Raw genomic sequence first — 26,614 nt, 5'->3', positions numbered from 1 at the left:
CTTGCTTTATGGAAAGGTAAATGTTGCAACTTAAGAGTTGTCATTTCCAATACTGTGAAGAGAAGAAAAATTCATTGAATCTTAATTTCCATGTCACTAATCTGCCTCATTGTCTGGAATCTGGAGGTCACTCTGGCCTCTGCTGCATGCCTTAACCTCCAGAAAACTTCACTGAACTATTCCAGGGAGGAGGCAGCTGGAACATAGTTTCATTATGCTTCCCCCCTCAGATATGTGGAAGTTGTCTCAGGGTTCTCAGTTTGTTTTGCTTACTTGCATCTTGCATGCAGTACTGTTGGCAAATTCACATTGGTAACTGATGATCTTCATGCTCCCTTTTTCTTAAGCTCCTTTTTCTTTTTTTTAATTTTTAAGGTGGAAAAAATATAATTGGTTCAAAAATTAGAATTTATAGCCTTGATCCATCTACTCAGTGGTTCACAGCAGTTGTTGTCAATGCTAATCCAGCTACAAGAACTCTAGAAGTCAACTGTCAGGAGGTAAGAACCAGTTGCTGTGGGTTTACAAACAGATGAGGAATGAGTGGGATCTTGCATTTATACCCCCACCAAAACCATTTTTAATTCTGCCCTTACTGTAATAAGCTTAAAAAAAATGGGGATCAGTGTAGTGCAAAATAATTTATTACCCCGAGGTGTTTCTGTATGCTGCTGGTGGAATTATCAAATAACAGATGGCCTTCTACACACAATGAGGGAGACCCAGAATTTTTATGTGAAGAGTGAGGCAAACATATGATCCTGGTTTCTTTGCTTTCTATGGTGTGTAGGCGGTGCTCTGAAACACCAGTTTATATGTATGTTTTCATGCAGAGACACTGTCACAGCAATATATTAAATTCAGCTTGGTATGTGAAGAGCCTAGAAGTTAAGTGTCTGAGCTTAGTCTGTACCACAACACCTGAGATAAATACATTCAAACAGTAACTTTCACACCTCTAAATGGCTGCTTCTGTGTTTTTGTTCCTTTCCAAGATTCCCGCTTTAAAAACTCTAGATCCAGAGTTAATTCATGTTGAAATCATATATGACAACAATGGCAAATGTGGTAAGACCTATTATTGTTTGTCTTTGAACCCTAAGTAGTAATTTGTGATAAACAGGCTAATCTTCGTCACCTTCTCTTCCAGATAAATCTAAAAGAACTGGGGGCGTGAAAAGGAAGTCATCTGAGAATAGTGGAAGTGTTGATGCTAAATACGCAAAATCTTCTTCTGAGGTAACGTTTTATGATGTTATATGTGACTATTATATAATGGTTATGTCATGTCACAGAACAGACTTAAATAAGGCTTAGACAGAAAAGTGGAATAATAAATGTAATCCCTGGGAAGGGTGTGTTGAGTTCTTTGAAACTTGTCTAGGCATGGGTAAAACATCTTGCCTTGTGATAATCAGAGAAAAAGTTACTGAGCCTTGAAGGCTGTTTTTTTTAACTGTGCTTTTTGCCCCCTCCTGCTTAGGAACTAGCCTGTCTGGTCATGTATTCTGTAGCTGGAGAAAACGCTAAGCAGTTCTCAAGTTTATAACCTTTTCTTTTCACATTTTTTTTAAACTATTTTGTACTTAAACCGAAAACCTTCACCTACACTTGCATGCTTTGAGAATTCAAGCTACACAAGCAGCAGTCTGGAAGAATGTTGTTGACTACTTTTCTAGTACTTCCATGTCTACATTTATTTCTTTTGTGAGTAACCTGCCAAGGATCACTGAGATCTAAGAAAACTGTCTCGAAGGGCAGAAGACAATCCGGGTAACTTAAGTACAGAAATGCAAATGAAAAATAATGGCTTGGCTGAAGAACGGTACTTCCAACTTACCCTATAAGTTTGCCCCACTGTTTCAGACCAAAATTTGCATTTTAGGCAGGAGTAGCCCTCTGGAAGCTCTAGAGTGGCAGAGTGGGCGGGTTGGGTTTTGGTTTGGTTTTTTTGGCTTCTTGATTCTTGGCTTCTGTGCAGTCAGTCGTGGGATGAGTCAATTATGTAGGTCTGGCTGATGACTGGATATCATTATTAGAAGTCTTTAATGGCTTCAGAGATAGAGCTTGAGGTAGCAAGTACAGGATAAGGTTCCTCAATGAAAAGTGATCTATCTTGTACTTATGGCCGAGGAGGAGTGTGCAGCAAATCAGCGTGAAGTAACTTGTACATTGCAGTCATATTCTGCTTGTGTTGTTTCTATAGCTCATGCTTGAGTACCTTTAGCATTTTTCAGGTGCTCAGTTTGCCAGTCTTTAGCTTTCTGCCTATTCATCCATTGAGCAGCATGCTTGATACATGCAAAGCTGGTCTGTATTTTGTATTCCAAAGGTCCTGCAGAGTTATGATCTGAATTCATAGCTTGTTTCGCTACAGTTTTCCTTAAAGCAGTGAAGTTATTTACTTCCGGTCTTTTAGTCTGCCTCCCTTCAAAGGACTGGATCCTTCATCACTTTTGTACTCCTTGGGAAATATCTTGCAACTGTTTTCTCAAAATGGTTACAAGTGAGTGTACTTTCCAATAAGGAAAACAGAAGCTGTGTTTGTTTCTCTGATTTTTGTGGATGTGACTATATGGGAGCAATAAGCTAAAGCCATATTTTGTTTTACTTAGTATATGATAGTACTCTGATTTCTAATTCGGAGTTAGTGTTTTTTGAGAGCTTGTCTCAATGTCTGACAGCTGTGTTATAGCAAGGCAGAAAGGAAATACTTCGGAGTTCATGGTAGTGAGTCTGTAGTGTAACTTCCAGCAGTAAGTTGAGCATGTGGGAGAGGAATATGCAGGTTAGATGTGAGGAAGGAGCCCTACAGAAAACTACTGTTTTTAAAGACACTTGCTAATTCAGTAGACCTGTTGTATTCCTAAAATAACTGTAGATTTGTGAAGCTGGTGATTTAATCAGCACAAGATTACTTAACACTTTCTAGAATCCCGGTACAAAGTTTTTCTCACTCAAAGGAAGTTCACATCCTGATTTTTTGGTAATGTTCTCAGACTAATAATTTTCTCTAGGATTTTCAGATGAGCACTGAAAGCTATTTCTGAATTCTGATTGCTGCAATTATTTTGGAAAGATCATTGCACTAACAGTTATGAAGAGGAGAGCTTTGACCTCCTTTGCACCTCCTTAATACACCTTTCCTCCCCCCAGAAAAGATAGTTATTAATTGGGGGAAAATGAATTGATGTGAGCAGTGTTTCATGGAACCTATAAGGCTTAAAAGGACACTCTAAGGTCTCTTCATGAGGAATGGTTTCCAACAAGCTTTATTAAACACAGTGGGAAGGGCATTAATGTACTTTTCTTTTTAAGCTGAACCCTGCAAAGCAGTATATCTGTTACCCTGAATTTTCCTAACTGTTAAAATCTCCCTTACAGGTTTCTCCTGGTCAGGGACATGTGCAGTCAGTGCCCACAGTGTTGGGTGAAGCATTGCTAGGATGTACTCCTGCTAATAAAGACCAAAGGCATCAAGGCCTGCCCCTGCCAGCTAACTCACCGCCCAATCTTGGTGCAGAAACTCCTCGGGGGTAAGGAATCAATTTATGCTTATGCAGACTTTTTTTTTCCCCTCCAAAAATAAACTCCAGTTCTTAGCAAAAACAAACTTGGAAGTAATTTTAAAGAACTGTAGTAACTAGTCTTCTGTAATATTGGCATAGGAAAGTGTTAGACTTAACTGTCCTGGATACATAATTTTCTTGTTTATGCTACATTTTTCTTTTTTTATCTTTGAAGTAGTTGCCCTTCAATATCCCAAGCCAATGTTACTGCTTCATTATACCCATCTGTAAACTGATTGGTTATACATAGATGTTTTGTCAAATGCATTCCTCCCTTGCCCTGAGGAAAAATAGAACACATTCAGGCAGGTGTCCTGTATACTAAATTCTTGCAGGTCAAGTAAAGGTTATTTTTTTGTTGAACACCAGTGACTTTAAACTTCTTTATTACCCCTAGGAGAATAGAAAATGTCCAACAGGGTGTAAAACCTTCCAGTACCCAGTTTTCCACTCCAAACTTTCCTTGAACAAATTGGAGCTGATATTGCGTTTCCATTATAAAGCTACCTCTAGAAGTCATGTTGTGAAGGCATTTTTCAGTTAGATAAATGTCTCCAAAATAAAAACTTCTGCATCAGCTGTGACAGGAGGAAAGGCAGGCAGGGGCCTGAGATGAAGGGTTTATTTTACTCAATTCTCTGACCATAGCAAGTATGGGAACTGTATTGTACCATTAAAGTGTTTTCCTGAGTATAAATTGCAGCTCCTTCTTAACTTGAATAATTTGAAGGTTAGTGTATTGTGCTTGTACCCCCAGTTCTGTCACAAAAATGAATATATATGGTATAGATAGTGTGACAGGAAAACTCTAATTTTGTGTATTAGCTTTAAACGAAGTGGTATAGGGTTTTTTCCACTTAGTTTTGTGTATTTATCTCTCAAGATAAATGGAGAAAAGGTGACTTTTTTTTGTTTGACCTTTTAATGTAGGAGTGCTTTTACTCTCTGCAATATAGACTTGTCTTACAATATAGCCAGACAGAATTTCCTTGAGTATTAGTCTCCTCACACAGGCATGCAAGTGAAATGCATTTGGTTATACAGCTGTTACATGGAAAAAACGAGAAAGTAACTGTTTAATTGTGAGAGAAGGTAGTGGAGTAGCTGCAGTACCTGAATTTGTATGTGCATACAGCTTTATCATTCTGTCCAACTCTCAAAAATCAAAACCAAAAAAACTAAACAAAAAAACCCCCTTAAAACCACAAACCTATTTAACCTCACACAAAACTTAAAATCTTGGAACATCAGAATTCAAAGTACGTGGTTAAATTTCTTTCAAGTTTTAAATGTGACTGGGTTGAGCAGCTGATGCCCTGATTTGTTTGATACCTATTTGTTTGTCTAATTAGTGCATGTTGCATGTTTCAGCACATTTAAACGAAGCTTACCAGAAACTCATCCTTCTTGTCTTAATACTGGAATTAAACGATTGAAGGAAGATCTGACGGCCTTTCCTAAAGTGGGGTTTATATCTAAAGAACAAATGCAAAATCTTAATGATCAAAATGGTAAATACACCTCTTTGACAACCTCAAGACCTTCATCTTTGACTGATTCAGCTAATGACAAAGGAACCAACCTGAAAAATACAAATGAACCTCTTATGAAGCCTGCAACAAACTTTCCAAAAGAGTGCATTTCTGTAAAACAGTTGCAACACCTGAACTCTTCAGTAGCAATACCCAGAGTCAGTAGTACTCTTGAACTGCAGCGGACTTTAGATTGTAGACCCTCAACCTCAGATGCTCATCTTCGCCCTTTTACTGAGTCTGGAGTTAAGTCACAAAGCAATTGCAATAGCCAGAAGAGCCACAAAGGAAACAAGACTGATGAACTTACAGACGTGGAGTTTTTTGTTAGAAGAAATTCAAATGAAATTCTCTATGACAGAAATGAAAGTGAAAGCTTTTGGACTGGAAGTGCCAAGGTCCATGATAATAGTAAGTATTTTTACAACTTCCTGTTATTTGAAAGCCCTTGTAGTTTCTGTGTAACTACATACAAGTAGGTCCTTTGTAATATACACAAAATTAGTAATTTAAATGGTGGGTGATCTGGAATTTGAGTCATTTCTGGGTTTTTACAATAGGAATGCAATAAACTTAAATGTCCTTTCCTAATAAAGGAAAATGACTAATCATTAATTTCTAGAAATAAGTTGTTACAAAATGTATGCAAGAACAGAATGGCAAAACAGGTTACAGAAACAAGGTTCTGTTTGGAATGCAAATACTGCTGGCATAATGAGACTGCCTTTATTTAGCAGTGGTCCTAAGTTTTGTAAGTATGGTGAGAGATGGAAGTTTTCTTAAAGCTTTGTTCAAGAGGGGGTTTCATTTAATAACTGTTCTGAAACAAAACAAACAAAACCCCAAACAAAAAAAATGAAAAACCACCCAACCCCAAAACCACCCACCTTGTTTCTGTGTTCTGTGGCCCAGTTCCACTTGGTGAGCTCTTGAAGTTTTCCACGTGGCAGAATGGGAAAGGCTGTAGTTGTGTAAGGAGCTGGACTCCTGATGTTATGTGTTGTGCTGTGCATCAGCTGGGATAGCTGATGATTCAGGGTTCTGGGAATCTCCATACACACCCACCTCTTCTTTTTTTCCAACCTCATGTTGCTCGGTTTTGGATTATTGTGTGCTATTCCATAATTAACATGGGTACACAGCCAAGCAGTCGCTGTTGTGCCCTGCTAGGCCTCACCTGCAGTGTGGGAGGAAGAGAAGTGTTTGGCATCTCTTATAGTAAGATGCTGAAAGCCATTGTTTCCTGAAGAGTGAAAACAGGATTGAGAAATGGCCAGGTTGTACTTTTGTCTTTATTACTTGTGAAACATGTTTGCTTCATACCCTGGTCTACTCAACGCTCAGGTCCTCCAGCCCTGATGGCTGAACAACCTTCATTAAAAGCAGGCACTCTTCCAAAATATTCCTCTGTGGAGGAACAAAAGGAACTGTTAAACTTGGGTCCACAGACTATGGTTCTGGTGGAGCTCTAGCTTGAGAAAGCTTCTACTGACCTGAAAAGAGGTTTCTGCCAACTGCAAATATTTTAGCATAACTTTAATACAATATAATATGAAACTTATAGGAAAAGTTGACATGGATCTTTCACTAAAATACATTTGCTTGCACCCTTGTATGAAAAACGAACTTGTCTAATCTACACTACTCTTCCCTGCAGTAATTGTTCGCAAGTCAATTTTAGCAGATGCTTCTAAAGTGAAGAAGCTGCAGCAAAGTGGGGAGGCATTTGTGCAGGATGGTTCCTGCAATAATATCGCACCTCACTTGCATAAATGCAGGGAATGTCGTTTGGACAGTTATCGGAAGAACAAAGACCAAAGGGAATCCACTGTCTTTTGTCGATTCTTTCACTTTAGAAGGTATGAACTATTTTGACTATATATAGACCTTGATATTCTTTAAGTTAGAATAATATGCCCCACATCTGAGTTGGACATGTGACCTTTTTTCCTTTTCTGAAAGGAGGGCTGTTGAGTGCTTACTGTTAGCTATAACATGGATATTATTCTTCCAGGACAGATGAAAAAACAGCTATTTGGTCAAAGTGGTGTCATTTAAGTCTCTGTTTCAAACCTGCTGAATGTCAGCATGTAGCTGTTAAGCTGTAAGGCTAATATACCTAACTAATGAGAGCTTGCCTGGGTATTTTTATCCCTTAGAAATTTTATAACTGCCTCATTTGAGTAGAAAATATTTTGGCAGGACTTTGAGCTCTTTGTTTTGCTATTCTGGGCTAAGTGCCAATGGGATAACATGAGTTTAGTTTGAGTGCTACAGCTCAGTAGTATTGGAGAGAGTGAGAGGGTAGATTCTGTGTGTGTGTCCCAAAGTTGAGCAGCTGGACCCATGAAATGTTAGACATAGTCACAGCTGTGGAAGAGTTGCTGTAAGTGGCCAAGGGCTTTCAGCTGGAGTCATGGAGTAGTGATGGGCAAAATAATTTGTTATGTTGCTCTATTCTTTGTTCCACTTTACAGTTGAGAGTTTGTGCCACCTTTTTAAACTTGCCATAGAAATGTTTAATCCATACAGTCACTGAGTTTCAGGAGGGCATATGGAGAGGGTCAGCAAGGCAGCTTTAAGGAAAACCTGGTGACTGTGGAGTGGTGGTGATTTTTCCTGACCTGCAGCTTGAGATCCATTATATCCCACCCACAGCCCCCAGAGCCTGATGCTTGAGTTGAACAGTCAGTGTCTTTTGATATTTTCTCTCTTTAGCTCTCCTTAGACATTATGAGGAACCCTTTCAAAAAAGAGTGTTAAACTGTTACTTGAAGCATCTGTAAAGCCCAGGGTGGATGTTGTCAAACTGCAGTGTCTGGCTGTTTTTTAACATGTCCTTTCCTTTGTTTTCAAGTTGTGTAAATTTTTTCCATGAACTATTTGATCTCATGTCCCGATGTTGTTGCATGTTTCTTTTTATTTCCCCCCACACCCATTTAAGCTTTGAGGCATGGACTGTGTTTTATGGGAAGAAGGTAACATTTATGATATTAGAGAGGAAAAGCAAAAATACTAGTTATCACAAGGGAGATGGGAAGCTTATTCTCAGTTTTCCTTTTGATTTTCAGAGGGATGACTTTTTTTAAAGAGTCTTTAGGTAGAATAAAAAGAAACTATAGGCCTGAAAGCCTTTTGAAGAGAAAAAACTGAAAGCAGGTTACAAAAATCATGGGGAAAAAGACTTTTTCCACTCTTTCATTTGTTTCTTGAGGTTTGTTCTTATTCCACCACAGCACTGGTCCCCTTACATGTTTGTAGCTAAAGGTTTAAAACAAATGAAGATGTGTTACTAATCCATTATTTAACCTCAGATTAGAGAGTTTACTGTAGTAAATCATGATATCTGCAAAGATAGCATTTGTCTGGTGATACAAGTTGCCAGCATGTGTTTTCTTGCCACACTTAGCACTATAGTGAGCACATGTTATCATCAGAAGTCACCTTCCCTCTACAGCATTTAGTAAAAAGGTTCCTGAAAACTTGAGCAGAACTCCTGATGTTTTCTATTTAATAAACTACTGACAATACAGATCTCATTCTCTCTGCCTACTCAGAATCACTCAAGAGTATCTCGCTCAAATCTTACTGAATTTTTTTTGGCAGCTATTTCAAAATTAACTGTTACTGAAATATATTGTATTTTAAGGTTTCCTAATGTCTCTTGAGTTGTACATAGTTGTAACTTGAATTCTTACTGTTATCTTCTCTAGATGTGATCCTTAACGCCAACACATTTGAAAAATTGTTAACCTGATGTGGTCTGGTGTGAATAAAATAAATCTCTAGTTAGGAACCTTACTACAAAAAACAAGTATTTTTACCTATGTCTGTTGCAACCATTAGATATTAAACTCATTGACAAAGAATATACGTGTTTACAGTTCATTGACTCATTGCTAATAAAACATTTGAGATGGGTTTTTCTCCTTTCCTCCCTCCTTCCACAGGTTGCAGTTCAATAAACATGGAATACTGCGTGAGGAAGGCTTCTTAACTCCAAATAAATATGACCCTGAGGCTATTAGCTTATGGCTACCTTTATCAAAAAATGTTGTGGGTCTAGATCTCGACACAGCGAAGTATATCCTAGCCAACATTGGAGATCACTTTTGTCAGCTAGTGATATCTGAAAAGGAAGTTATGTCTACGATTGAACCACACAGTAAGATCTATTTGTATTAAAATAGTCTGTATTTTAATAGCTTTATGTGAAACTTTAAGCTTCTGACCTGTATGAAAATGTATTGCATGCGTCTGGGAATGTCATATAAGATTTCAGTGTTTCCCTCTCTTCTCAGAGAGAGGTAATGGTTAAGATCCAGTGTGAACCAGTGCCAACAACTCTTTGCTCACAGGCAGGAGGAAAGTGAAGAGTAATTCTACTCTTTGTCAGAAGACTTCTTCTCAATTTATCAAATTACATTTCCTGTTGTAGAAGGTATAATTCTGTTATGAAACAAAGTGTTAAAAAAAATTAAACAACAGGCAGCTGACAACAATCTATTCTTAGCATATAAATGAAATAAAGCTTCATGTTGACTGCACAGATTCTGTAAGATTGCTTTGGTCCTGTTCTGTTGTTCTTACACAATGGACCTAATGCTGCTTGTCAAGTCCGTAAAGAAACCTTTCTCCACCTGAAATTTTCCAGTAGGACTGTTTCAAGTGATTGTATGTACAGCCCTATGGGGAATAAACCAGAGAGGTGCTGCTCTTTGGGTAACTGTAGAGCTTCATCAGTGCAGACAGGGCAGACCTTGCATCCTCAAACATAGGTTTTTTGGCCACCTCAAACCTTTCTGTAGCAACAGGAGCAAACAAATGGAACGTTGTGATCTTGCATAATCACTTCTCAGAGTAGAATGACTCTTAAAACAATGTTTGTTTTTTGGATTATAACTACATGACTGAGATGCAGTACAGTTTAGAAGACTGTCTACCCAATGTCTTCTGCATTTTGGGTAGTATTGATCTTATGTAAAGATCATATCACTTTAACAGTCACTCCAAGGTTCTGAATAGAAGAAAAAAAAAAAAAAACAACAACCTGAACAGACCTGAATGCCCTTTAAAAGGGCAGGGAAGACCTGAGATATTTCAGAAATGCTTTCTGTGGGGTCTTAACCCTGGACTGCTTGGAATCTGCAAGCTCTGCTGTTCGCTTGAACCAGAACATATTCAGGCCTGTGGAGTCAAAGTATCAGTAGCCAGACTGGGAGGTACAAACTGGAATACTGAAACACTTTGAGAAGTTGTTGAGAAGACACTTTGTTGTCTTCTCAACACTTTGAGAAGGATGAAATCTTGAGTAGAATTAATGAATCAAAGGGGAGGTGTAGTGTTTCTAAATAGCAGAGGATGCATCTGTTAGCATACCTACCAGAAACATCCTCTGCTTAAAAAAAACACACAGGTGAGTTCTGGCATTGGTTTGAAAGGAGCAAAATGTCATTAATTCCTCTGAATGTTTTTTGCCCTTCTGGTGAGAGTAAGGGAACTCCATTAAAATGGAGGATATTTTTAATGTCCTAGGTAGGAGAGAAGTAATTTCCAGTCCAGATATTCATTATTTGAACAGTGCAGTGAAAGAGTGCTCACTCAGTGGCATGGGAAAAAAAGGTACATTCTTCTGCCACCACACTTTGAAGTTATGGTGAAATTTTATTGACAGGGTTCAGCTGAAATGATACCTTTACATAAAAATTCTCTCTGACAAACTGACCTTTCCCAAAATGTCAAAATATTTTGTTCAGATACTACTTTTTAGGGGATCATTTATGTTTGAATATTTTTATACTCCATAGTATGTCTTGGTCAGCCCTTCTCTATTTTTCCAATGAGTTACCAGACTGGTAGATAGAGCCACAAGACAGACAATTGTAAGGGAGAAATGTATTTGGGAGAGCTTCCTTAAAGAGAGTTCTTGAAAGAATTAGTAGAAAAGCACAAGTGAAATTATCCCTGTCTAGTAAAAGATTGACCAGGGTAGAAAGAACAGCTTGTAGGGTCACATTGCTCCTTGACTACGAAGTGCCGAAAAGAGACCTACAGAAAGACAAGACATGATCAAACTGCAAAGGAAACAAAAGAATAGGAGGAGTGGAAAAGAGAAAAAATCAGGAAACTGAAATATGAAATGACATTAAAAAAAAACAACCCCTCATCCTGTTTTGGGGAAATGGGAGGATTGGCCTAGAAAAGGGTAAATATAGTGCATGTTTTTAAAAGGCAGAGAAGAACAGAGCTGGTGATATTTAGACCTCTGTCTCCTGGAGGAATTTTGAAGCAAGCAGTCAAACAATGTTTACCTCCTACTTAAGAACAAATTGTGCCAAGCTATTCTAGTTGTGTTCCCTACATAGTTAATGGGCATTATACAGAAGAAAAGTAACAGATGTCTTGGATCCTGGTGTGGGTTTTTTAGCATATGTTAGGACGTGGTCTCTCACAACTTACTTTTAAAATTAAGACATGGTGTGGGCAGAAAAATTTCACTGAAGTTACAAGTGTGGAAGGAGGTAGGAGGAGGCAGATGTGTGGTTTTTGTCTAGTCTAGTTTTCTAGCTGGCAACATAAAGAAATTAAGATCAGGCTAAAATAATCAATACATAATCACAGAGTGGTTTGGGTTGGAAGGGACCTTAAAGACCAAGTTCCAACCCCCCTGCCATGGGCAGGGACACCTCCCACTAGCCCAGTTTGCTCAGAGTCTCATCCAGCCTGGCCTTGAACCCCTCCAGGGATGGGGCATCCTCAGCTTCTCTGGGCAACCTGGGCCAGTGTCTTGACACCCTCACAGAAAAAACTTCTTAATATCTAATCTAAGTCTCCCCTCTTTCAGCTTAAAGCTGTTACCTCTCACCCTATTTCTCCACCCCCTGATCAAGAGTCCCTCCCCATCTCTCCTGTAGCCCCCTTTAGGTACTGGTAGGCTACTGTAAGGTCTCCCTGAAGCCTTCTCTTCTCCAGGCTGAACAACCCCAACTCTCTCAGCCTGTCCTGATAGGGGAGGTGCTCCAGCCCTCTGATCATCTTCGTGGCCTCCTCTGGACTTGCTCTGACAGCTCTGTGTCCCTATGTTGGGGGCCCCAGAGCCGGATGCAGTACTCCAGGTAGGGTCTCACGAGAGCAGAGTAGAGGGGGAGAATTGCCTCCTTCAACGTGCTGATCCCGCTTCTTTTGATGCAGCCCAGAATACCGTTGGATTTTGGGCTGCAAGCACACACTGCCAGGTTGTGTTAAGCTTCTTGTCCACCAGCACCCCCAAGTTCTTCTCCTCAGGGCTGCTCTCAATCCATTCTCTGCCCAGCCTGTATTTCTGCTTGGTATAATGCAGCCTTGGAAAGGCTTGTAATTTTTTTGGAAGATACTGTCGACATTTGGCATGTTCTGAGTGAACTGAAGAAGTGACTTGGAGTGAGGAAAGGTGGAATATAATGGGTACCTAAGAAACCTGAACAGCAGCGGTTAGTTCTTCAGAGAAGAACAACTGACCATTCTGAGAAGCTCTGATACACACCTATGAACATGTAGAAAACCTGCTAAAGGAAAGAGAACTGCTTGCCTCCTATGCTATTGAGTAGAGAACAAGGACAAACTGGTTGTGGCAATCTAGACATTAAGCTTAGCTTGCTAGTAGTAACTTAATTTTTTTTCTAGGGTAGCTGTGTAATTTCTACTTAGGCGAATGTCAGCAGTGTGCATGTTACCTTGGGCAAATCCATGTCAGGATAAGAGATGTAGTTGGTGCTGCGCAGGAGAAAGCAAAATGGTCTTGATTGCTTAGTCTCTGTTCTGGACCCACTTTTCTGAATCTGTAACAGCAAAGGCTGTGTTTTGGAGTTTCAATACAAAACCAAGTCTGAGTCTTGTATCAGTATAGTGTTTTAATGTAGCTATATTTACCATGCAAATATTTTACTTTGTTTAAGCTAACACTTTGACTATCTGTCAATTACCACAGGACAGGTAGCCTGGAAGCGTGCAGTTCGTGGAGTTCGAGAAATGTGTGATGTCTGTGACACCACAATCTTCAACCTCCATTGGGTCTGCTCTAAGTGCGGCTTTGGTGTGTGTGTGGATTGTTATAGGATGAGGAAAAAGGGCTTACATGAAGGTGAGAATGCATATTGCTACTTTAAACAAAGCGGGGAGAGGGGAAAGAAAATCTGTATTTTGAACTTGGAAGTTGATAACAACCTTAAACAACAAGGCTTCCCAGCAAAAAGAACGTGTTGTAGACCTGTAGTTTGGTATGTCAGTGATAATAAAATATGTAGCTTTCCAGAGGAGGATGAAAGATGCACTAAATAAATGATTTAATGGTTTTGTTTTATAGATGATGACTCGGATACTTTCTCCTGGTTTAAATGTGTGAAGGGGCAGGTACATGAACCAGAGAATCTAATGCCTACGCAAATAATTCCTGGAAAAGGTATTTTAAGTATTTGATTGGGATGAAAAAACTCTGTAGGCTTTTGCTGTCTTTTGTATGTTGTTGATATTGTACTGAGTGAGGAGGGGTTTTTTTTTTTCAGTAGTACAGTTAGTAAAAGCTTATTAATTGTTATCCAAGGACTGGAACAGCCTGTGTACTTAGCACTATTTTATTATCTTTGACATTTGCAAAGAAGTAGAAAAACTTCTTGTTTAATGATGAATTGTGTTTGTGTACTATTGTTAACCTGCGTAGCATACACAATTTCTTAAAAAGTCTTACTGAATGCTAGGTGTTCTAATTACATATGAGCTCACTAATGACTCTCTTCCTTCAGCACTCTACGATGTTGGTGATATTGTTCACTCCGTAAGAACAAAATGGGGAATAAAGGCAAATTGTCCCTGTGCGAATAAGCAGTTCAAGGCACTATCAAAGCCAACTCTAAAGGAGGATTCAAAACAGGTATTGCTACTGTCTGGTATTATGTCTGTAGTACAGGTTTGCTTTAGTCTACTACCCATATTTGAATCCAGTGGTAACTGACTTTATAGGTATGCCAATCCTGACTGCTACTTATAACCCCACCATGCAGGTTTTTGTTCAAAATTTGTGTTCAGTATTCATCTTTCTGGTTCAGTTCTTTTTAAGTTTTGGGGGAAATCTCATTGTGTCCATTTAACACGCTGAAGCCTTGGTAAGTGACCTATCCTTGAAATATGCTCAGTGAGGATTTTTTAGAGCAAAAATAGGATTAGATTGAGAGAACCCTTAATAAAAGAGCCTTAAAAACAGACTAGTGGGAATGGTTGCCAGTTGTAGGCTGTTGCTTGGGTCCTGGAGATGTAATATACGCAGCAGATAAAAGAATAAGTAGGGTGGAAGTGCACTGGAATTCATAAAAGAACTAAACATTAATAAAATTACAAGTGCTAGAGCAGTATGGAGAAGCACTGAATTTTTTTGGCTTCCTGGTAGAAAGTTTGCTGCTTACTATGTTTAAATAACCAAACAAAAAAAATCCCAAAAACAACAAAACACCACCATATGTTTATTTGTAAATGGATGTAGGGGTTTTTTTGCTTTTGAAAATGGAGCACAAATTAATGCTTAGATTTGCACCATCTTGCAAGAAACCAGCTGAATTAAGTAATTTTAATTTTGATGTATGCTTATTCTTAAACTTATTTTGAGAATAAATGTTATTAAGTGTAAGAAGCAGGCTGAACTTGATTTTGGTGTTGGTAATTAATAGAAGAGATGAAAAATGTTGTGAAGTGTTAAAAGTGAGGAAGATGATTACGTGATTCAAAAGTTAACTTACAAGTGACCTGGCTTCAGCCTTCTGTTTCTTGATATTTCCTCTGTGACCCTGGACCTGTACTGAAATTTATCTATACCTCTTTTCTATAAAATTAGGTACTGTGCTGGTTGTCTGAGGATAAGCTTACTAAAGGTGGAAGCATTTTATATTAGGTCATGTCTGGAATCCATACCATCACTCAGTCAGCAGTGATTAAGAGATGAAATAAAGAATGTAGCACTAGGCAGACACAGGTGCAGAATAAATTATTGACTGGGAAGTATTTGAGTATAGAGAAGAAACTGAGCCTGTCATGCAGGAATTCCAGGCCAAAGGAGTAGTTCTGGTTAGTCTGTCACTTAGAATCTCCCAACAAGTAGATAAATCAACTGCGTAGGAGATACACAGCAGTCCTGTGCTTGGATTGTGCTGGCCAGGCCACTGCTGCACTCATGCAGGTATTTTAGACCTGGCGGGTGAGTGGACTTTTGCTGCCACATTAAAATAAAAATTTAGGAGCATTACATATTTGTTATAATCTACTAACCTAGACCCGCAGTTTAGCCCTGGTCCGGACATCAGCTATCACTAGAGTTGCGAGAGCTCTGCTATTAAAACTGCGGTTGGTTCCCAAAGCACTCCCACAAAATGTGTCTGGGAAACTTGAGCTTTCTGTGCTTATTTTGAGGTGTGAGGACTCTGTTGCCTGCTCTTTAAGGATGATCCTGAATCCTGCTGGATCATCGTCTCTGGTTGATACTGAGGTGCAATGCTGACCTCTTGTGGAAATAAGAATTTTTTTGAAGGGTCAAACCATTTTTTTTTTGGTTGTAAAAGAATGAATTTGGAAATATTATTGCTTGCTTCCCCTTTCCGAGTAGCATGTGTTTGTGTCTAATCAAGTTCTCACTTTTTTTTTCCCCCAGAACTTGGTACCTGGAGAGAGGACCAGCCTTCAACATAACAATTTTGTCCTGAGCCCACAAGTCACTACACACGATCCTCCTCTGAAGGCAGCAATTGGAAGTAAACAAACTGCTTCAGTAAATACTTCTCCTTCATTAAGTTGGTTATCAAATCTAACAAGTGGAAATGTGAATAAAGAAAACAAAGGTATGTGCAGAACCAGTGAAGGGTAAACCCTTTGTGGCTGTTTGGCAAAAGGATGGAGATCAGACCCAGCAATACCTTGTGTTGAGAATGATATAATCTGTCTGCTGGGATGGGCGTTCAGTGCCTGTACTGCAAAACAGGTCCATGGCAATGACGTGGATAAAACCTGGCAGGGTTAGCATATTATTTTTTGAAAGCTGGATTAATATCCCATCGATGCAAGTATTCTTGGAAATTCAATTTGAGAATGTATTTTAGAATGTGTGATATTAAAAACTTTGGAGTACTGAAGAAATTAAGTGAAAGGAGTATTTAATCTGCATGTATTGAATGGTGATTTATATATACATATGTATATACCTACATACATATGTATAGGAATATTGTTGTCTTAAAAATAAATAAAAATCCAAAGCACGTACTTCTCACGGTTCAGAAGATTAATCCTTGCTTCATTCTCAGATGTGTTCTTTTCTTCATTTCAGAGAAACTCTTCTTGCCTATTTCAAAGAACGAAAATAAGCCTCTTCAGACACTCCCTAGTTCAGCTAAGCCTGCCACAGCCCTGCAGACATTCAACAGTGCAATATTAACACCCGTGAGCAACAATAACACGGGTTTCTTGAGGAATCTGTTGAACTCTTCTGGAGCAAAGGTATATGAAAAATTTTGGTTTAAAGGTCTGAGTTGATACCAGGCTTAGGATACTGTTCTAAACCTGTGAACAGCTACCACAAACATTTGCCACAGTAGGTAAAATTCTGTCTTCATTTAGGAAAAGGGACTTAATTCTGTGTCTATGTTGCAGTGTTCCAGTTAGTGCTTTCTAGAGTAGTAGCTTAGTACTTGGTACCATCAGCAAGTCTTGCTTGGTGAGGGATTGGGAACCAAGTGATAAAGCAGATTCATTTACTTAGGCTAGTGTCTGACAGGTGCATTAATTGGCATGTTCACTAGACTGAAAAAAGAAGCATCAAGGAACTTACAGATGGAGGGAAAAACATCCTGTGGTGGGTGACTATCTTTCTTGTACCTTGTTTGCAGACTGGTTCACTGCACATGTTCCCAGGCTTGCTTTGCTCTTACAGATATGACTTCAAAATGGTGGGGTAAAATATTGGCCTTGAGAATTCCTTGATGAAACTGCAGTTCTGTTCTGTGATATAAAGAAAGTCCTGTTCCGTGCTGCATTTCATGGTTTTCTGCAGCGTTACTGAAATGTAAATCTGAGCAGAACTTCTTATGCCAGAACACTGTAAACAAAGTGTCAGAAATGGCATTGGCATTTAATGATGGTGAGTTCCTAGACAGCAAAGTTCTGTAGATTTTTGTTTCTCTGCACAATTGTGAGCTCAAGTGAAATATTTTGAAAGTGGCAAATATTGTCTTTAAAGTCTGCAGGACAAGGCAACAGAAAAGTGCACCAACTTCATTTTTTTGTTCTTTCTCTTTTTTTTTTCCTTTTAATCAGACAGAAAATGGGCTCAAGACTACACCCAAAATCCTTGATGACATTTTTGCTTCCCTAGTGCAAAACAGAACCATTACAGACTTGCCTAAGAAACCTCAAGGATTGACTATAAAGCCTACGATAATGGGCTTTGATACGCCTCACTACTGGTTATGTGATAACCGCTTGCTATGTCTTCAGGATCCCAACAACGAAAGTAATTGGAATGTTTTCAGGGAGTGTTGGAAGCAGGGACAGGTATTTCAGTTTTTCTGCTTTTTCTCTTTTCAGTTCATGTGCTTTGCCCTTTAGTTGAAGTGCAGGTGCAAACTTACGGCAATGATAAGCAACGCTAAACCTTCATAAAATGTACTACATGAACGCTGTTAGATCCTTGGATAATAGGGTGTATATTTTATTATTTGAAATCAGTAACACACTGCTGAACTTCTGGCTCTGCATAAAAAGCTGTTGCATAGCTTGAAATAAAGAACGATCAAATGCACAGCGTAATTCTGGTAAGGCAGGCTGAGCATTTAGTTTGGAAAATACAGTGGCTGCAAAGTGCCTGTGTTCAGATGTTCAGTACGTTTTGTGCATTACCGTATTCTGTTTGGAATGAGAATTTTTGGTGTTTTATAGTTCTTCAGAATATATTATTCTTCTTCATAGCCTGTCATGGTGTCAGGAGTGCATCACAAATTAAATGCAAACCTCTGGAGACCGGAGTCCTTCAGGAAGGAATTTGGCCAACAGGAAGTGGATCTGGTTAACTGCAGGACCAATGAAATCATCACGGGAGCTACTGTAGGGGATTTCTGGGATGGGTTTGAAGATATTTCAAGTAAGTAGTGTGAATTTTTGTTCCAGTAGCAGCAATAATTTTGCCCTAGCACAGATTTGTTATCCTTAAGCAGTGTAAAAGTTGTTCCAGGCTTTTTCTTTGTCATGGACAGTGTGTCTGCAATGTATTCTCACCGTGTATGCTTGTGGGATAGTGCACTGGATAGAAACTGTCAGTGCCATGGAGAACTCTCCTTCAGGAGTGTGTTTGGCTGCCTATAGTCTTTTGGGGAAGCATTCTGAGAATGTTTGGGATCTTCCTAGCAAGTAGGTTGCCCAGTTGAGTGAAATGTAAAAGAGCATGTGCAGGGTTGGTGCTCACAAGGTAATTGCATTCTGCTGTTGTAACTTGGAGGTGCATTTTTTTCCTGAGGAACTAAAGCTATTTTGTATAAAAACACATGTTTAGGGTAGGCAAGCGCATGAGGTTTGGCATTGTTTTCACTTCTAGGTGAAAACAAACTTTTTCTATGAGAATTAATACTTCCCGTGACATCTGGAGTTGTACTTCATCCGTTTGTATGATGTAAACTTACAGAATTTGGCACTTGGGGCAAGAAGAGCCAGGAGCTAGAAGGCTCACTTACACCTTCCTTTTCTGTTACTTGATCTTTGAAAAGATTTGGCTTTATCATCAGCTGCTCTAGCCTCAAACACAAAACAGTTGCCTGAGCTAAACTGTAGGAAGTGCTTGGGCAGAGAAGCTGATAAAAGCTACTTGTCTAGTCTGAAATCTCCTGTTGTAACATGTTTGTTATCACGGTAATACCCAGCTATGGTGTCGGATGAACCTGTCTTCGGTTTTACATAAATAGTTGTGGAATGAACATGGTTTTAAACTAAGATAAGGATTTCTTTGTCTTGATTCTTTGGGTTTTGAGTTGTACAACTATTAAAAACTAAACTTGTTAATATTTGACAATAGGTCGCCTGAGAACAGAAGAAGGAGAGCCAATGGTGTTGAAGCTTAAAGACTGGCCTCCAGGAGAAGACTTCAGAGATATGATGCCTTCTCGGTATGAATTTACAAATTTTCATTGTTTGTGTGGTATACCCCGAAAATAACGCAATGTAGGAATACTGTTACGTTTTGACACCTGCTTCAGCTTTGAGAAGCAGTTGGTCACATGTGAACCATTGTGTTTCTCAGAGATGCCTGACATAGCTGGAAGTGTTAAACAAGTTTTATGATAAATTTTTCTGTAGTTCATCATATTTATTGCCAAGTAAAGTGAGTACCTAAAATTGTAAATGAGTGGTTAAACTTTGGAAGCTTCCTAAAAGCCTGGGTTATTTTAAAATCTAAAATTCAGTTGAAGTTCATTTTTTTGACAAACCTTTTTAAGTATTCTGTCTTATTCTATTTAATACTAGTTGAGATGATTACACAAGTAGATAGCGTTACTCCAGAGCAGTTAAATTTATCTTCTGTATTCCTGTGTCTTGCTTATTTTGTTCCTTTTCATGGTGTCCAGTAAACCCCCTGGGAGAAGGACTACAGTTTCTTGACTGGGGAAAGCTTTTGTTGCAGTCTATTTTAATCTGCTTTTTCTGTCAGTTCCTAACATTAATTTTTTTGGTATTACTTTAGGTTTGATGATTTGATGAAAAATATTCCGTTGCCAGAATACACTAGGAGAGGCGGCAAGCTCAACCTTGCCTCTCGACTTCCCAACTATTTTGTACGACCAGATTTGGGCCCAAAGATGTACAATGCGTACGGTAAGGAAATTCTCACTCTAAAGGTCATGTTGACAACACATTCAAATTAAAATTTATTGTAAATTCAATTAATCCTTGCTGTTGTAGACAATTTGATTAATCCCATTGATCCGAAAACCTATTTTTGGTTCACTTATAGGTATTAGTGATATCCAGAGGATTATATGATTTTATTAAATGTTTCTTGGCCAGGTGGTTTTAAGCCAATAATACTTATTCCCAGTCTTCCAGTCAACTTGCTCCATGTGTGTACACAGCCTCGCTTTCCTATAGCTGCCCGTGTGTATTTGTTGTTTGCTACTTCTGGCTGTATCACTTGTGTGGCATTGCTGTACTGGAATCCCTTGCTGATAGAAGTAAAAGCTCTCTGGTCTTTTCAGATCGTGCTGCTGACAGTGCCATAAGGTTTCTTTTTGTCTTACTAATGTACCTGCTACTTTTTTTTTTTCCCTCAGGCTTAATAACACCAGAGGACAGAAAATATGGCACAACGAACCTCCATTTAGATGTGTCTGATGCAGCTAATGTTATGGTTTATGTGGGTATCCCCAAGGGCCAGGCTGATCAAGAAGAAGGTAGTCTTCCTCGTGTTCTAGGGCGGTTATTTCTGCGATTGGAGGGAAGGTCCTTTTGTGTAACTGCTCGTCTTTACTCTCAACAGAAGTGCTCAAAACCATACAAGATGGTGATTCTGATGAATTGACAATCAAGCGTTTTACTGAAGGTCGAGAAAAACCCGGAGCTCTGTGGCACATTTATGCTGCTAAAGATACAGAGAAGATCCGGGAATTCCTGAAAAAGGTAAGCTGTTATATCTTAAAAACCAACCTTCTGTCTGTGTGGTCTTGCAAATATGTATCCTTAGACTTTTCGTCTCCTTTCTAGCACAGTTGGTCTGGAAACAAATGTACTTGAGTTATATCCAAGACAAAACTTCTCGTGTGCCATGAATCTTGTAGGATCTGAGGAGGGTAGAGGGTTAAAGCTTGAAGTTAGATGCACTGCTTTTCCCAACACTTCCTATAGCACAAGTCGTGATGTTATGCAGTGAACAAAAAAAATAGCTGGTTTAGATTTAAGCAAAAACACAGTTAAATCTTAAACTAGACCAGTCTGTCAGAGCAATATGTGGTGCATAAAATTCTTCCTTGTTCTCTCCCTTTTCCTACCTTTTTTTTTCCCCCCCATACCTTTGAGGTTTGGATCAAGGGAAAAACATGAGGTATTTTGGGTGATGCTTCATGGGAGTTAAAGGTTTAATAGAGATGTGATACCCCATCCAAAAGGGCTTGTTTCAATATTTAAATTCACTACAAATGGTCGAGAATTCTTGGTGTTCTTAATTCTGAAATTTCTTTGATGCTCTAAAAGTGGAAAGAGCTAATATGTTGATGTTTAAAAGGATAAATTGGCCTTGTCAGCCTGAGTGCTGTCTTGGGCGGAAGCTTAGAAGAGGCTACAGCAGATTTGTTTTGTATTGACAAAGGACAAATCTTACACTTGATAAAACATGATACTGAATTTGATAAGCGTTGGCATTTTGAGTTTTTACATCTGTGCCTCACACCTCTTCCCGGTCCCTTGTGGCATATTGCCTGCAGGTGTGAGGCTTTCAGCAGCTTGTCTTGGAGTACAGCCAAGCTGTTTATCTCCTCCCAAATGAGATGCTGGGCTACAGTCCTGGGTGTAAATGATTGCCACAGCAAATTGGATTTATAGTGGAATTTTTTGCAGAAATTGTCTCCCCACAGCCCTCAAATTTCTTTTCCAAAGTGCTTGTCATGCCTCCCAGTCTCATATCTCCTAAAAATCTAGTTAGCATCCTCCATTTGGGTTAGTGAGTGCACTGACTAGTGCTGGCCTCAGGGCAGACACCCGCTGGATTCCACACTCAGTTTCTTCCAGTTACAGGCTGTAGTAGTGTAAGAGTACTGACCCCATGTATGACAGCGGTTCCCACTGTAATCACACATGAGTCACTTAATCCTTTTGTTTCTTCTTACTGTAAATCGGGTTTACTTGCATCTCCTATATCCACATTTGCAATGTGTCTGTGAAGCAAGAGGGACTGAGAAATTATGAAGCCTTGACACGCTAAGGACTGAATAAGAACCCAGACCTTTCACTGTGTAACTTATACCTGAACACGTGGTGCGAGTCCCTCTATCTGGCATGTGCGTGCGCGTGGAATACCACAGATACATCCTGACTGCCCTGTAAGGCTGGTATAACGCCTGTCGTCTTCTGACTTTCCAGGTTGCAGAAGAACAAGGTCAAGAAAACCCTGTAGATCACGATCCCATTCATGATCAGAGTTGGTACTTGGACCGATCGCTACGAAAACGCCTTCATCAAGAGTACGGAGTTCAAGGCTGGGCTATTGTACAGTTTCTAGGAGATGTAGTTTTCATCCCAGCTGGAGCTCCACACCAGGCAAGGACCGGGGACACGGTTACAGCCTGACACTTGGGCAGACTTTTGAGCACGTGGCTAATGCTTGTTTGTTCTCTCTAGGTTCATAATTTGTACAGTTGTATTAAAGTTGCAGAAGACTTTGTATCCCCAGAGCATGTCAAACATTGCTTCTGGCTCACTCAGGAATTTAGATATCTGTCGCATACGCATACGAACCATGAAGATAAACTGCAGGTAACACACCAATGCTCAAGATGAACCCTGACTCTCTTAATCCTTCCAAAAAAACCCACCAAAACCCAACAAACAACCCTCACCAAACCCAAAAAGGTTGTGTCCACACAACCCAGGTTGCTTTTGTGTTCGGATCAGCTTTAATGCATTTGATCTTGAAGAGGATTTTCCATAGGTTTTTGAATTGTTACAGTTTTCTAGTAGTTTTGAGGAAGCCTTCTGAAGCTTCTCCTGAGATTCTTTTGAAATGTTTCTTTCTTCCATTTCTTTTATTTTCCCTCTAGTTGAGCTTGCAATACTCTCCTCAAGCTACAGGGTTTCTGTTTATATCCTGTTAGAATTTGAACCTTATTTTCACAAGTTAGTGATTTAAGCAAAGCTTGTGAACGTGAGAGGAGAGCTGTGTGGGGAAGTGGGAAAGTTGTGCTGGTGTTTTCTGTATGTCAGAGGCTTCCAGCCCCAGCCTAACCATGCTGTTTGCTTGTAAAACTAAATGCCTTTTCTTTTCCTCTAGGTGAAGAATGTCATATACCATGCTGTTAAAGATGCAGTCGGGATACTGAGAGCTAATGAATCCAGCCTTAGCAGACCGTAAAGTAGAAAGCCTTAACCACACACTATGAAACAGAAGCGTTGGCAGCTGTTTTAACTACTCAGTCAGGACCTCTGTGGACTTTGAGATTATATGAATGTTACCTCATCTTCCTTTCAGCAGTACCAGAGGATCGTGGTACTATGTTCTGTGTATTCTTCCAATGTTTACAAACCTGATATGTATATGTAGTAATATGTATGGACTGTGGCATACTGTGAATGCTCAGTTGCAATAGAACTTTATATGGAGTTGCTCTCCAAACTGTACAAAATACCTCCTATAATACTGTCAGAAACTATTCCAAATTACTCATTTGAAAAATATTATTCAAGACATTGTAAAGCTCCAGTTTTTAAAATTTATTTTGGGGTGGGAGGAAGTACAGAGTCACCCAATTTAATAACCAATTTACATAAAAATAAGAATGCGGTTCTGGAATTTCACATTAACATAGAACTAGCATTTAAAAGTAGCTTTAAGCTATTGTATAGTAACATAGAGATGGAGGTTAACCATCTTTAGGGAAATCTATTTAAATTTCTAAATGTTAAAAGAAACTTTTAATCAAATGTCTTCTGTTTGAAACTGTTCTTTAATTTGAACTGATGTTTGATTCTCTGGTTTTTAACACTGAATGGTCTACATAAAATTCTTCTATTTCAGATATTGTTCGTTGCCTGGCTTCTTCATTTCACTCTTTAAAATGTAATTAATTTGATGTAGTGCTTTGAAATGCAAAAGACAATTGCGTATCATACACTGTTCATACTGTTTTTTAAAGTATCTGAAGGCTTAGGGTATTGAAGTTAGTGACAGATCTATTTATAGCTTTTTTTGGTTAACCAAAATGTGGCGTAGTGTGACTACTGCTGCCCAGCCCGTGCCAGTACTATGGTCTGTATCAAATGAGTTTTGCAGCTTCAGCATTAAATGGCAGGGTAGTCTAAAATTACTTAAAGAGAGACTGAAAATATCATAAAACTTAAAACAGGCAGAGGGCTCGAGAGGGGAAAAGTGCACATTCTGTCTAATAAGAGGAGTTAAGCCAAGTTAATGAACCTTTCTGTTCATCTGTGTCCTTTCCAGCACTGAAATGCATGGGATAGCTGCTGGGAAGAACCAGGCAGGAAGGAAACATCCGAGTTAGCCAAAAATCACTTTTCTGAACCTTATGTAACAAATTGACAAACTTTGTGCAAATTCCCCTTCCCTGTGGTACTTCAGTAGCTACTTAGGAGCAGCATTAACTGTTCTGTCTCAGGTGACAAAACTTCCTCTTACCCATCCCTCAGTATCCAAAGTGGACACTCATGTAGTTTATGCTGCTGGCTTACATTCTGCTCGGCAACACATCTTCACTCTGTTCAGCAAGAACTTCCCTACCCCTCTTCCTTGCTGAGGCCTCCCACAGTAACTAGACTGGCTTCTTTCTAGTTGGTTCAGCTGGCTTTAGTTCTAAAGAAGAGCAATAAACGTGTGCTTTGGTATTTCATGCTTGAACTAGTTAACTGTCCTTAAAGGCAATGCTTCAGCTGAATGTTGTTTCTTGCAGTATCAAATTGGAAGTAAATAATGCTAATTGCTTTTCTTAGAGGCAGCTGAAGTATGGGTGGGGAGCTGGCACACAGGTGCCTCACCTCCAGGCACTGAAAGGAGTCCTGTTGTATCCACCTAGGCACTTCATACCTATGAAAAGACCTACTGTTGGATTTTGAACTTTCTTACATGAGTGCTGCTGTTCAATCTGTTTTTACTGCAGCTGTTATCTATCCCGTCAGTCCCCCTCACTCTTCAACTGTTTTCTTTCCTTTCTGATCTGTCCTCAGACAACAAGAAACAAACAGTCCCACTTGCCATGCTGTTCAATCTGTTTTTACTGCAGCTGTTATCTATCCCGTCAGTCCCCCTCACTCTTCAACAGTCTTCTTTCCTTTCTTATCTGTCCTCATAACAAGAAACAAACAGTCTCACTTGCCAGTTCTGGTTACGTTTGGGGTGGTGAGGGAAGGCTTGAATCAACAGTTCTCCAAACGAGCACACAGCCCTGAAGCACCGGGGTTATTCTGCTGACTGGGAGCTGTGCTGCTGTTTGCCACCCATAGGCATGCAGGGGGACAGTGCCTGACCCCTCCCTGCTTTTTGCAGATGAAAGTGGAAGTTGCAGGATAACCTCCAGGTGGCTGTGTGTGCTACCTGTTCTTCCCCCCTGGCTGTTGCAATACAATTATTTATAGGCTTGGGGTTGTTGTTTTTTTTTGGTAAGCCTTCTGTTAACTTAGAAACTCCTTCCTTTGCCTGGGAGGCTCTGGTGGCATTGACATGCAGCAGGGACACAGTGGATCCATGCTTTGCAAACTGCCTTGTGGGAGTCACATCATCAGCTTTGCCTCAAGTTTTTCCTTGAGCTGAGACACACCTCTCCTTGTGTTTTGAATCCCATTGACCCTAAAAATGTGCCATTTAAGCAGCAGATGGTTTTTTACCACTTAGAGCTGGGGGAGAGTGAAGGGAACAATTAAGAAAATGTCAGGATACCTGAAGGGAGCCTCCCTTTCGGGGCAGTACTGGATGAAGAGCTCTGGCTAGTGCCTGTCTGCCTGTGGAACTACAGTACTGTGTTACTGGTTTGCAGAGGAGCAGAGTGGGTAACAAATGCCACTTCTGCAGTTGTGATGGGCCTCAGAAGGCTGGTGGGTTTAATTTTTATAAATCTCAAAAGACTGACAAAGGTAATTACAGGGGATCAGTTTGAGGCTCAGGTCTAGTCCCAGACCCGCCCAACCGCTGTCCCTAAAAGCACTCCCTGTCACCTCCCTCAGCACAGCCCAGGGCAGAAGAGCCTGGCCACTGCCTCAGGCTCTAGTGAAACTTTGCTTCATGAGTCAGGGCACACCTCCTGCCTCTGCCAGCTGATCCCTCCTTGCTGTGACACTGCCTTTGCTAAATGAGGCTCTCCCATGAACAACCCCTGGACAGAGCTGGGACAGAGCAGCTATTTAACAGCTGCCCTGGCTGCAAGCTTTTCTTTAACTACACTGTCAAGGCCTTAAATGTGATAAAGAGAAAAAATAATGTTATAAAACTATGAAGGAGCTGTCAGAGGTGGCTATTGTTTGTGAAAAGAGTTTGAAGTGATGCAAACTGAACTGATGCATGGGAGCAACTGTCAAAAGCAGCTTTAATAAAATTTGTAGTGATTCAGAAAAACAAAAGATCTTACACTACTGAAGGTTTTTGATGAAGCCAAAGTGCCTTTTAGAGAGAGACAGTACTTGAAGCTCAGAAGGTATTTCAGGACTTTATATCTGAAAATACACAACATTACACCACCATTGCCATTTCACCACAGCCTCTCACAGGGGAGATGAGCTGAACAGAAAACAGTAATCTCTAGAAAC

The 26,614-nt window shown here is 39.7% G+C and overlaps 1 protein-coding gene across 1 annotated transcript in view; it reads left to right on the top strand.

The window, feature by feature from the left end:
* KDM3A (lysine (K)-specific demethylase 3A) overlaps nt 1-23,878 on the top strand; it is a 31,261-nt gene extending 7,383 nt beyond the window's left edge. The window contains exons 5-25 of the mRNA XM_010076239.1: nt 376-500; nt 996-1,068; nt 1,151-1,239; nt 3,385-3,536; nt 4,941-5,512; nt 6,759-6,960; nt 9,052-9,266; nt 13,068-13,220; nt 13,443-13,538; nt 13,879-14,006; nt 15,771-15,957; nt 16,443-16,612; nt 17,429-17,665; nt 18,080-18,251; nt 19,176-19,266; nt 19,842-19,972; nt 20,428-20,547; nt 20,634-20,773; nt 22,229-22,405; nt 22,487-22,621; nt 23,136-23,878. Of these exons, the coding sequence (XP_010074541.1) occupies nt 376-500; nt 996-1,068; nt 1,151-1,239; nt 3,385-3,536; nt 4,941-5,512; nt 6,759-6,960; nt 9,052-9,266; nt 13,068-13,220; nt 13,443-13,538; nt 13,879-14,006; nt 15,771-15,957; nt 16,443-16,612; nt 17,429-17,665; nt 18,080-18,251; nt 19,176-19,266; nt 19,842-19,972; nt 20,428-20,547; nt 20,634-20,773; nt 22,229-22,405; nt 22,487-22,621; nt 23,136-23,216 (3,446 nt within the window). The 3' untranslated portion in view covers nt 23,217-23,878. The remainder of the gene's footprint in view (nt 1-375; nt 501-995; nt 1,069-1,150; nt 1,240-3,384; nt 3,537-4,940; nt 5,513-6,758; nt 6,961-9,051; nt 9,267-13,067; nt 13,221-13,442; nt 13,539-13,878; nt 14,007-15,770; nt 15,958-16,442; nt 16,613-17,428; nt 17,666-18,079; nt 18,252-19,175; nt 19,267-19,841; nt 19,973-20,427; nt 20,548-20,633; nt 20,774-22,228; nt 22,406-22,486; nt 22,622-23,135) is intronic.
* The last annotated feature ends 2,736 nt before the right edge of the window (nt 23,879-26,614 follow it).

The sequence above is a fragment of the Pterocles gutturalis genome, unplaced genomic scaffold (assembly GCF_000699245.1).
Source record: "Pterocles gutturalis isolate BGI_N339 unplaced genomic scaffold, ASM69924v1 scaffold19548, whole genome shotgun sequence".
In the NCBI taxonomy this organism is placed as follows: Eukaryota; Metazoa; Chordata; class Aves; order Pterocliformes; family Pteroclidae; genus Pterocles; species Pterocles gutturalis.
This window is presented reverse-complemented; position numbering and strand designations above follow the sequence as displayed.